The following is a 12,899-nucleotide window of genomic DNA, read 5'->3' as shown; positions in this document are numbered from 1 at the left end:
TTCCATTGTGTATACGTACAACAGCTTTCTTATCCATTCATCTGCTGATGGACATCTAGGTTGCTTCCATGTCCTGGCTATTATAAACAGTGCTGCGATGAACACTGGGGTACATGTGTCTCTTTCAAATCTGGTTTCCTCGGTGTGTATGCCCAGCAGTGGGATTGCTGGGTCCTAAGGCAGTTCTATTTCCAGTTTTTTAAGGAATCTTCACACTGTTCTCCATAGTGGCTGTACTAGTTTGCATTCCCACCAACCATTCCCTTTTCTCCACACCCTTTCCGGCATTTATTGTTTGTAGACTTTTGGATAGCAGCCATTCTGACTGGCATGAAATGGTACCTCATTGTGATTTTGATTTGGATTTCTCTGATAATGAGTGATGTTGAGCACCTTTTCATGTGTTTGTTAGCCATCTGTATGTCTTCCTTGGAGAAATGTCTGTTTAGTTCTTTGGCCCATTTTTTGATTGGGTCATTTATTTTCTGGAATTGAGCTGCAGGAATTGCTTGTATATTTTTGAGATTAATTCTTTGTCTGTTGCTTCATTTGCTATTATTTCCTCCCATTCTGAAGGCTATCTTTTCACCTTGCTATAGTTTCCTTTGTTGTGCAAAACCTTTTAAGTTTAATTAGGTCCCATTTGTTTATTTTTGCTTTTATTTCCATTAATCTGGGAGATGGGTCATAGAGGATCCTGCTGTGGCTTATGTCGGAGAATGTTTTGCCTGTTTTCCTCTAGGAATTTTATACTTTCTGGTCTTACATTTAGATCTTTAATCCATTTTGAGTTTATTTTTGTGTATGGTGTTAGAAAGTGTTCTAGTTTCATTCTTTTACAAGTGGTTGACCAGTTTTCCCAGCACCACTTGTTAAAGACATTGTCTTTTCTCCACTGTATATTCTTGCCTTCTTTGCCAAAGATAAACTGTCCACACTGCTGCTACTGCTAAGTCACTTCAGTCGTGTCTGACTCTGTGTGACCCCATAGGCGGCAGCCCACCAGGCTCCCCCATCCCTGGGATTCTCCAGGCAAGAACACAGGAGTGGGTTGCCATTTCCCTCTTCAATGCATGAAAGTGAAAAGTGAAAGTGAAATTGCTCAGTCGTGTCCGACTCCTAGCGAACCCATGGACTGAAGCCCACCAGGCTCCTCCATCCATGGGATTTTCCAGGCAAGAGTACTGGATGGGGTGCCATTGCCTCTCTGGGCTTTCTATTTTGTTCTATTGATCTATATTTCTGTCTTTGTGCCAGTACCATGACTGTATGACTGTAGCTTTGTAGTATAGCCTGAAGTTAGGCAGGTTGACTCCTCCAGCTCCATTCTTCTTTCTCAAGATTGCTTCGGCTATTCGAGGTTTTTTGTATTTCCATACAAATTGTGAAATTATTTGTTCTATTTCTCTGAAAAATACCGTTGGTAGCTTTATAGGGATTGCATTGAATCTATAGATTGCTTGGGTAATATACTCATTTTCACTATGTTGATTCTTCCAGTGCATGAACATGGTATATTTCTCCATCCATTTGTGTCCTCTTTGATTTCCTTCATCAGTGTTTTATAGTTTCCTATATATAGGTTTTTTGTTTCTTTAGGTAGATATATTCCTAAATATTTTATTCTTTTCGTTGCAATGGTGAATGGAACTGTTTCCTTAATTTCTCTTCCTGTTTTCTCATTGTTAGTGTATAGGATGGAGAAGGCAATGGCACCCCACTCCAGTACTCTTGCCTGGAAAATCCCATGGATGGAGGAGCCTGGTAGGCTGCAGTCCATGGGGTCGCTAAGAGTCGGGCAGGACTGAGCAACTTCACTTTCACTTTTCGCTTTCATGCATTGGTGAAGGAAATGGCAACCCACTTCAGTGTTATTGCCTGAAGAATCCCAGGGACGGGGGAGCCTAGTGGGCTTCCATCTATGGGGTCGCACAGAGTCGGACACGACTGAAGTGGCTCAGCAGCAGCAGTGTATAGGAATGCAAGGGGTTTGTGTGTGTTAAGTTTATATCCTGCAACTTTACTATATTCACTGATTGGCTCTAGTAATTTTCTGGTGGAGTCTTTAGGGTTTTCTATGTAGAGGATCATGTCATCTGCAAACAGAGTTTTACTTCTTCTTTTCCAATCAACCTCCTTTATGATTTATTTTTTTAACACTCAGTGTTAAGAAATACACTAATTTCTGGAATCTAGAGGTATTTATGGATGTCATATTAATGTTTGTCTCTAATTTAATTTTTCTGTGGTCATGGAATATATTTTGTAAGATTTTAGTCTTCTGAAATTCATCTATTGATGACACTTTCTACATCTTTTTATTTTACGCATTTTTAATTACTGAAATTTTACATCATTTTTACTACTTTTGTCTTTTAATCTTAATGCTTGCTTTATAAGTGATTGAACCCCTGCCTTTATTATATATGTATATTTTCCAGTGAGATTTTAATTACTGCATGTTTTCTCTTTAACATTTAGTGTCATTTCTTTTCAGTTTAGAGAAGTCCCTTTAATATTTCATGCAGAACAAGTATACTTGTAATAAATTTCTTTAGCTTTTGTTTATCCTAAAAATTCTTAATCTCTCCTTAATTCTGAATGTTAAACTAGCTGTGCACAGTCTGCGATGTCAAGTTTTTTCCTTTCAGCACTTTGAATATATCATGACACTCCTTTATTACCCCGAGTTACTTTTCTCTTGCTGCTTTAAGGATTCTCTTTATTCTTAACTTCTACCATTTTAGTTGCAATGTGTCTTATCTGTGTGTCTCTTTGGGTTCATCTTATTTGGAGCTCTTTCTGCTTTCTGGACCCAAAGATCTGTTTGCTTCCCCAGATTAGGAAATTTTTTAGTCACTATTTCTTAAAATAATTTTTCTGGTCCTTTCTTTCTTCCCCTTCCGTGACCCATATAATGCAAATGTTATTCCACACAATGTTGTCCTAAAGGCAACATATGATATCTTCACTTTTTAAAATTCTTCATTTTGCTGCCCTGTCTGAGGGAGTCCCACCATTTTATCTTTTAGCTTGCTCATTCATTTTTCCACCTCATCACTCTGCTGTTGAGCACCTCTAGTGTATTTTTTAGTTTAGTCATAACTTCTCTTTGGTACTATATTTTCTATCTCACTGTTAAAGTTCTCACTATGTTTATCCTTTCCTGAGTTTGATGAGCATATTTATGATCATTATACTGAAGTCCATCAGGTGGACTGCTTATCTCAGTTTCATTTAGTTGTTTTTCTGAGTTTTCTGTCTTGTTCATTTGATTGGACTATATTCCTGTCTCCTCATTTTTCTTAATTTTCTGTTTCTTTCTATGATTTAGGTAAATCAGCTCTCTCTCCCAGGCTGTTGAAAGGATTGTTGTGTACGCTATTTGAAGAAACTTGCCAGATACACTTGAAAATACTGTATATTCTGTAGTTCTTGGGTAAAATGTTATATGCCAGTTAGGTCAAAGTGGCTGAAAGTGTTCAGACTTCTATATTCATTCTTGTTTTATTTTTTGTGTTTAATTGGTATTTTAAGTACTAAGTGACAAACATTAAAATCTCCAACTATGATCTCTCTTTCAGTTGTTGACTAACATGTTCTGAAACTCTTTTACTAATTAGAACAGTTATAACTACAATGTCTTCCCTGATATACTGACATTTTCATCATGAAATCTTTGTTTCCAGTAATTTCCCATGTTTCACAGTTTATTTTTTCAGAAAATATTTTTTATATTTATTGTTTGCATGGCGTATCACTGGCCCATCCTTTCACTCTGTAATCTATTTGAACCTTTGTATTTCAAACATTTGTTTTGTAGACAGCATATGGCTGGGTCTTGCTTTTTTCCTATCTTGCATGAAGTCTCTACTTTTGAGTATTTGTTTTATTGATATTTAATAATTAACAAAGAAGTTGAATTAATGATGATCACGTTTCAACTCCTCCCGGCCGCAGCTCCTGAACTTGGACGTAGGTTAGCTCCTCTCGGTTGTCGACCCTGAACTCGGACGCAGGGTAGCTCCTCCTGGCTGCCGCCCCTGACCTCAGATTTGGGTAGCTCCTCTTGGCCACTGCCCTTCGGGCATGGGGTCCTCCCGGCTTCTCCCCTGACCTCAGACATGGGATAGCTCCTCTCGGCCGCACTTTAGTGCACTAGTCGCAGCTGCCCGCGCTTTACCCTGCATCCTAAGTCAGGGGCAGCAGCCGAGAGGAGCTACACTGCATCGGAGGTCAGGGGCGGCAGCCGGGAGGAGCTACCCCAAGCCCCCACGCCACAGGCCAGGGGCGGTGGATGGGAGGAACTACCCCATGCTCCCACGCCCGAGGCCAGGGGCAGCGGCCAAAAGGAGCTACCCCACACCTGAAACTAGGGGCGGCGGCCAGGACGACCAACCCCACATCCAAGGAGCAGTGGCTGTGCGGGTGCGGGAGGGCCTAGAGGAGTTATCCCACGTTGAAGGTCAGGAAGGGCGGTGGTGAGGAGATACCCCTCAGCCAAGGTAAGGAGCAATGGCTGCGCTTTGCTGGAGCAGCCATGAAAAGATACCCCACGCCCAAGGTAAGAGAAACCCAAGTAAGACAGTAGGTGTTGCAAGAGAGCATCAGAGGGCAGACACACTGAAATCATACTCACAGAAAACTAGTCAATCTAATCACACTAGGACCACAGCCTTGTCTAACTCAATGAAACTAAGCCATGACCCTGGGGGAACCCAAGACGGGTGGGTCATGGTGGAGAGATCTGACAGAATGTGGTCCACTGGAGAAGGGAATGGCAAGCCACTTCAGTATTCTTGCCTTGGGAACCCCATGAACAGTATGAAAAGGCAAAATGATACGATACTGAAAGAGGAACTCCCCAGGTCAGTAGGTGCCCAATATGCTACTGGAGATCAGTGGAGAAATAACTCCAGAAAGAATGAAGGGATGGAGCCAAAGCAAAAACAATACCCAGCTGTGGATGTGACTGGTGATAGAAGCAAGGTCCGATGCTGTAAAGAGCAATATTGCATAGGAACCTGGAATGTCAGGTCCATGAATCAAGGCAAATTGGAAGTGGTCAAACAAGAGATGGCAAGAGTGAATGTCAACATTCTAGGAATCAGCGAGCTAAAATGCACTGGAATGGGTGAATTTAACTCAGATGACCATTATATCTACTACTGTGGGCAGGAATCCCTCAGAAGAAATGGAGTAGCCATCATGGTCAACAAAAGAGTCCGAAATGCAGTACTTGGATGCAATCTCAAAAACGACAGAATGATCTCTGTTCATTCCCAAGGCAAACCATTCATATCACAGTAATCCTAGTCTATGCCCCAACCAGTAATGCTAAAGAAGCTGAAGCTGAATGGCTCTATGAAGACCTACAAGAGCTTTTAAAACTAACACCCAAAAAAGATGTCCTTTTCATTATAGGGGACTGGAATGCAAAAGTAGGAAGTCAAGAAACTCCTGGAGTAACAGGCAAATTTGGCCTTGGAATACAGAATGAAGCAGGGCAAAGGCTAATAGAGTTTTGCCAATAAAATGCACTGGTCATAGCAAACACCTCTTCCAACAGCACAAGAGAAAACTCTTTACATGGACATCATCAGATGGTCAACACCGAAATCAGATTGATGATATTCTTTGCAGCCAAAGATGGAGAAGCTCTATACAGTCAGCAAAAACAAGACTGGGGGCTGACTGTGGCTCAGATCATGAACAACTTATTGCCAAATTCAGACTTATTGAAGAAAGTAGGGAAAACCACTAGACCATTCAGGTATGACCTAAATCAAGTCCCTTATGATTATACAGTGGAAGTGAGAAATAGATTTAAGGGCCTAGATCTGACAGACAGAGTGCCTGATGAACTATGGAATGAGGTTCGTGACATTGTACAGGAGACAGGGATCAAGACCGTCACCAAGAAAAAGAAATGCAAACAAGCAAAATGGCTGTCTGAGGAGGCCTTACAAACAGCTCTGAAAAGAAGGAAAGAGAAAAGCAAAAGAGAAAAGGAAAGATATAAGCATCTGAATGCAGAGTTCCAAAGAATAGCAAGAAGAGATAAGAAAGGCTTCCTCAGCGATCAATGAAAAGAAATAGAGGAAAACAAAAGAATGGGAAAGACTAGAGATCTCTTCAAGAAGATTAGAGATACCAAGGGAACATTTCATGCAAAGATGGGCTTTATAAAGGACAGAAATGGTATGGACCTGACAAAAGCAGAAGAGATTAAGAAGAGGTGGCAAGAATACACAGAAGAACTGTACAAAAAGAGCTTCACAACCCAGATAATCACGATGGTGTGATCACTGACCTAGAGCCAGACATCCTGGAATGTGAAGTCAAGTGGGCCTTAGAAAGCATCATACGAACACAGCTAGTGGAGGTGATGGAATTCCAGTTGAGCTATTTCAAATCCTGAAAGATGATGCTGTGAAAGTGCTGCTCTCAATATGCCAGCAACTGGAAAAGGTCAGTTTTCATTTCAATCCCAAAGAAAGGCAATGCCAAAGAATGCTCAAACTACCACACATTGCACTCGTCTCACATGCTAGTAGGTAATGCTCAAAATTCTCCAAGCCAGGCTTCAGCAATATGTGAACCGTGAACTTCCTGATGTTCAAGCTGGTTTTAGAAAAGGCAAAGGAACCGGAGATCAAATTGCCAACATCCGCTGGATCATCAAAAAAGCAAGAGAGTTCCAGAAAAACATCTATTTCTGCTTTATTGACTATGCCAAAGCCTTTGACTGTGTGGATCACAATAAACTATGGGAAATTCTGAAAGAGATGGAAATATCAGACCACCTGACCTGCCTCTTGAGAAATCTGTATGCAGGTCAGGAAGCAACAATTAGAACTGGACATGGAACAACAGACTGGTTCCAAATAGGAAAAGGAGTATGTCAAGGCTGTATATTGTCACCCTGCTTATTTAACTTCTATGCAGAGTACATCATGAGAAACGCTGGACTGGAAGAAGCACAAGCTGGAATTAAGATTGCCAGGAGAAATATCAATCACCTCAGATATGCAGATGACTCCACCCTTATGGCAGAAAGTAAAGAGTAACTAAAAAGCCTCTTGATGAAAGTGAAAGAGGAGAGTGAAAGCTTGGCTTAAAGCTCAACATTCAGAAAATGAAGATCATAGCATCCGGTCCCATCACTTCATGAGAAATAGATGGGGAAATAGTGGAAACAGTGTCAGACTTTATTTTTGGGGCTCCAAAATCACTGCAGATGGTGACTGCAGCCATGAAATTAAAAGACACTTACTCCTTGGAAGGAAAGTTATAATCAACCTAGATAGCATATTCAAAAGCAGAGACATTACTTTGCCAACAAAGGTCCATCTAGTCAAGGTATGGTTTTTCCTGTGGTCATGTATGGATGTGAGAGTTGGACTGTGAAGAAGGCTGAGCACCGAAGAATTGATGCTTTTGAACTGTGGTGTTGGAGAAGACTCTTGAGAGTCCCTTGGACTGCAAGGAGATCCAACAGTCCATTCTGAAGGAGATCAGCCCTGGGATTTCTTTGGAAGGAATGATGCTGAAGCTGAAGCTCCAGTACTTTGGCCACCTCATGCGAAGAGTTGACTCATTGGAAAAGACTCTGATGCTGGGAGGGATTGGGGGCAGGAGTAGAAGGGGATGACAGAGGATGAGATGGCTGGATGGCATCACTGACTCGATGGACGTGAGTCTGAGTGAAGTCCAGGATTTGGTGATGGACAGGGAGGCCTGGCGTGCTGCAATTCATGGGGTCGCAAAGAGTCGGACATGAATGAGCGACTGAACTAACTGATGTTTCAACTTGTCTCCTATTTGTTTCATATGTTATTTTTCCTTCCTTTGTCCTTTTTTCTCTGAATTCACCTACTCTAAAGAGATATTCTCCTGCCTGCATTGAAGAAAAATCTGCCACATTTTGAGAGGACAAAATGATGAGGACTGGATACGTTTTCTAAACTCAAATCAAAACCCAGTCAACAGTAATTATGAAAACAGGAGCACTTTAGTCCCACAACTTTAAGGAACTAATATCAGTCAATAACCAGTGATCTTGGAAGCAGAATCTAAATCTCAAATAAGACTGCTGCCGAAGTGAACACCTCAATGTTAGCCTCGTGAGACTCTATGAAGAAGATCAGACAAACACATGCTTAGACTCCTGACCCACACAAACTCTGAGATGATAAATTTGTGTTGTACTGAGCTACCAAATTTGTGGTAATTTGTTCTGTATCAATAAAAACCTAATATATACAGAAATATAATCTATCCAAATGAAGCACGACATTAAACAGGCTAAAAATAAAAATGAACAGAGTTTCTAATTTATAGGAAACTAAGAAAGAAGGTAGAGGCAAAAAAAATTCTGAAAATCAAAGACTGAAAAAAATTATATTCTGATCTAAGGATCTCAGAAAACTCTAAGCAGGATGAACACACACACACACACACTCACTCATATACACACTTAAACACAACAAAATAAACTATAATAAAATTACTGAAAACCAATAATAAAAGAAGCAACCTTAAAAAGCAGCCAGTGAAAAAGGACATATTACCAGTAGATGAACAATGATTTTTTAAATGGAAGATGTTTTTATAAGACTTTTCATAAGAAACTATGAGACAGAAGACAAAGGATGAACTTCTTTAAAGGGCTGACAAGTGTATCCTAAAGCTAGGGAGGTGATGAAAGCCGACTGGAGGCAGCATTAGGTGCAGCAGTATATGCCCATCTCGGAGGTGGTCATGGTACAAGACGTGAATTATGCTTAGTGTTCAAAGGTCTGTTCTCCTCAACCTAAATGAATCTGGGCTGTGGTTTTGGCTTCTTTTCGGTCATCTTTGTACCTTTTCTGATTCTGAACTTGGCCCCACCCCTTCTAGGAGTTGGGGTGAGCCCCTAGAAGTGTCTCTTAGAGGTACTCAAACAGCTTTCAACACATTTACTTAGATCAAAAAAAAAAAAATTGGTTTCTCTAAATGGGCAACTGGAAACACTATAAAAAACAGGAAAATTTTCAATTTATTTCTTATTCACCTTATTTCCATATCATCATTTCAACATGGTGTGAAGCTGAGGTCAAGTTAACTGTACTTTTCTAAGGCATTTTAGACATGTATTTCATCACAATTTAAACAGATCTTAGAGTTTTGCTTCAAAACTTCTCTCATTCATGCATTCCTCAGCTATTCCATATTCTGTTCATTTCTTCACTGGATTATTGTTACAGGCTGAATTTTGTGCCCCACATTGATATGTTGAAGCCATAATCTCCAGTACCTGAAAATCTAACTATATATGGAAACTGGGTCTTTGAAGAGGTAGCTAAAACAAGGCCAATGGGGTTGGCCCTGATTCAATCTGACTAGAGTAGAAAAAATTTGAACACACACAGAGACACTGGGCAGTGGTGGGTAGAAGTGTGTGCACAGAAGAAAGGCTGTGTGAGGACACAGCAAGAAAGTGGCTATCTGCAACCAAAGAAAGAGGCTTCAGAAGAAACCAAACCTGCTGACACACTGATCTTTTACCTCTAGCCTCCAGAACTATGAGAAGAATCAACTTCTGTTATTTAAGCCCCCTAGTCTGTGGTATTTTGTTTCCATAGCCCTAGTGTACTAATATAACTACTAAAAATCATAAAGGAACTGGAACATGGCCTTCAGACTTCTTACCAGCTAGGAGAGTGATCTAAAGATCCACAGAACTCAGAGTTACTTGAGATCTCTCAGTCCCTTAAGGGATTTGAGTGAATTTGGCTTAAACCTTCAGTTTCATAGAATGAAATCCATTTCTTTTCATTTATTTCATTTAATTTCCTTTCATTTAATGAGTTGTTCTGCTGAATAATAAGTTATTCTGCTATTCTATCCTTTTACAGAGAAGTCTAAGCATATTGCTGCGTTGTTTGGAACTCATTTGCCATCTCCTGATTGCTTATATGCAGAGCCTATGTTCTTTTCAGCATGCCCCCTCCACAATTTTCTCCCTCCACCATTCAACATACATATCACAACTAAAGTCGCCTACAGCACACAGCCCTGATGAGCGTGGCAGCCTCACTGTCTTATACCTAGGCATTTGGCCCAAAGGTATGAATTGCTATGCCTTTGCCAACTTCTTCACCACTCTCTGTGGGTCAGTCCTCTCGTCTCTTGATCCACCCTCCATAGACAACTTTCAGTTTCTTCAGTCTCTCTCACAGTGTTTGGCACAAAGTAGATACTCAGTAACTATGTGATAAATAAATATATGAACCAGTGAACAAAAAATATCCATTTCAAAACCTTCCAAGGAATGTCAACACTTAGAAGATAAAAGTCCACAATAATCCTGATGCCAGGGGCCCCCAGAATCTGTGCCCAACCTATTTATCCCAACTTCTCGGTGGTCCCCGCTCCCCAATTTCAGACATCCTCAACTCTTGTCAGAAACATTAAGGCAGGCCCAGAATCCTGGAGGCAATAGGTAAGGATGATGAGAGTGGGCTAGGCCTCTAACTTTACCTGTGTGAATGCTGGTGCTCTTGAGTAATTTTTCTTTTTTGCTCTCTTTCCACCTGGAAGGAAGCAGAGTATCCATGAGCCTCACGGATATACTCCAAAATAGGCAACAATTCAAGGCAGTGGCCAGAAAAGAACATTATCCAGTTAAATTCTATGTTAAACAGAGGGTTTGTAATTTCCTCCTTTTTAAAGGATAACTCAAATGAGGAAAAAATGGGCATGATGAGATCTAAGGACCATGGTCTCTTCTAGCTAAAAATTCTTCTACCAGATGTTCCATCTCCCACCCTGAACTTTGGAATCTTGTAGCATTTTCCCTTCAAGAATTCTCGAATGTCATTTTCTCAAATACAAAAACTATGGCCTGGAAAGGGGCAGTGATTTCCTCGGGATCACCCAGCAACTACAGGCAAAAACAGAACTAAAACCCAGGTTTCCTGGAGGGTGAGCTTGCTCTTTACACAACAACCCCATCGTGTGGAAGGTGGGAAGGGGGAGGCACTTGTTCTGAACAGCCTTCAACTCCAGTCCTCTCCCAACTGATCCACAGGGGATCTGCAGTAACAGGCTTTGATTAAGCTTTAGCTATGTCAGTCACTCAGTGGTGTCTGACTCTTTGTGACACCATGAACTGTAGCCTCCCAGGCTTCTCTGTTCATGGAGTTCTCCAAGCAAGAATAATGGAGGGGATTGTCATTCCCTTCAGAGGATCTTCCTGACACAGGGGTCAAATCAGGTCTCCTGTATTGTAGGCAGATTGTTTACTATCTGAGCCACCAGGGAAGCCTGTGAGAGCACTTATTCTTAGAATATGGTCTCAGGTAGACACAGGAGAAGGGGTGTGAAGGCAGCATGAGAAGAAATCAGAGGTTCCGATGAGAAAACCCTGTCTTCCTGAGGACTTGCCACATGGGATTATGGGACAAATGTAACTGTTTTCCTTCAAATTTCCATAAAATGATTTATTTATATTTTTATTTTGGGGAAAAATCATATAAAATTAAAAACATATGCTTACCAATGAAAATAAAATATGGCAACAATGAAAATTGCAGAAAGAATATCCATGAGAATCCACACAAACAAATAGTACTTTGGTGTCTGCAAAGCAGAGAACACAGTTAAGGACTGACAGCTGGAAGGGAATGTAGATCATGTGGGTCAAGTCCCTTGCTTGGCTGTCAGGGATGGAGCAGGGGCAGAGCAGGGAGAGGAACCTTAATCCTGAGGTTGGGTTGAACACAGAGAATACCTGCTGCTCACCTAACATGTAATCTCCCCTTACATGTGCCAAGGGCTCTACAAGGACTAAAATACTTCACATGCTTCATTTCCCCGGACCCTCAACACAAGTCTGAGGGAGTCACAGAGATGTCACAGAACAAGTCTTCTCTAGACCCAGGACTACAGCCCAAGTTCCTTGGCTTCCAGTGCTCTATGTGTTCATGGCACACCCTCCCAAACCTGGCCGTGCATTGAAATCTACCTGAGCAGCAGCCTTTCATAATACAGCTTCCTGGGCCTCACTACAGACTCAGAAGTTAGAACGTTGGCATTTTTTACAAGCTTCGCAGGAACAAGCAAACAGTCTGTGAACCAGCATTTAAGAATCCTTCTTCTAAATTGTCATGCTTCAAATCAGTTCAATTCAGTCGCTCAGTCATGTCCAACTCATTGCGACCCCATGAATCACACCACGCCAGGCCTCCCTGTCCATCACCAACACCTGGAGTCTACCCAAACCCATGTCCATTGAGTGAGTGATGCCATCCAGCCATCTCATCTGTCGTCCCCTTCTCCTCCTGCCCCCAATCCCACCAAGCATCAGGGTCTTTTCCAATGACTCAACTCTTCTCATGAGGTGGCAAAAGTATTGGATTTCAGCCTCAACATCAGTCCTTTCAATGAACATCCAGGACTGATCACCTTTAGGATGAACTGGCTGGATCTTCTTGCAGTCCAAGGGACTCTCAAGAGTCTTCTCCAACACCACAGTTCAAAAGCATCAATTCTTCAGCGCTCAGCTTTCTTCACAGTCCAACTCTCACATCCATATGTGACTACTGGAAAAAACATAGCCTTGACTAGATGGACCTTTGGTGGCAAAGTAGTGTCTCTGCTTTTGTTTGTTTTTTTTTTTTTTTTTTTTTGAAGTATGAAGATATTATCATTTTTATTCTTTTTTTTTTTTTTAATTTTTAAAATTAAAAAAAATTTCAGGTATACACGTGCTCCCCATCCTGAACCCTCCTCCCTCCCCCCTCCCCATACCATCCCCCTGGGCTGTCCCAGCGCACCAGCCCCAAGCATCCAGCATCGTGCACTGAACCTGGACTGGCATCTCGTTTCATACATGACATTTCACGTGTTTCAAT

At 41.4% G+C, this 12,899-nt stretch overlaps 1 protein-coding gene across 10 annotated transcripts in view; it reads right to left on the bottom strand.

Annotated features, from left to right (window-relative positions):
- The window catches only part of LOC133241095 (glycerophosphodiester phosphodiesterase domain-containing protein 4-like), a 173,786-nt gene that overhangs the window by 15,611 nt on the left and 145,276 nt on the right, over positions 1-12,899 (bottom strand). For 8 of the 10 annotated variants that reach the window (XM_061406181.1, XM_061406178.1, XM_061406176.1 and 5 more), the window contains 2 exons: positions 11,543-11,625; positions 10,525-10,577 (listed from right to left, as the gene is read on the bottom strand). In XM_061406181.1, coding sequence (XP_061262165.1) covers positions 10,525-10,577; positions 11,543-11,625 — 136 coding nt within the window. The remainder of the gene's footprint in view (positions 1-10,524; positions 10,578-11,542; positions 11,626-12,899) is intronic. The other 2 variants (XM_061406179.1, XM_061406180.1) reach the window with 1 other exon arrangement.

This window comes from Bos javanicus, chromosome 29 (assembly GCF_032452875.1).
Source record: "Bos javanicus breed banteng chromosome 29, ARS-OSU_banteng_1.0, whole genome shotgun sequence".
NCBI classification, from domain to species: Eukaryota; Metazoa; Chordata; class Mammalia; order Artiodactyla; family Bovidae; genus Bos; species Bos javanicus.
This window is presented reverse-complemented; position numbering and strand designations above follow the sequence as displayed.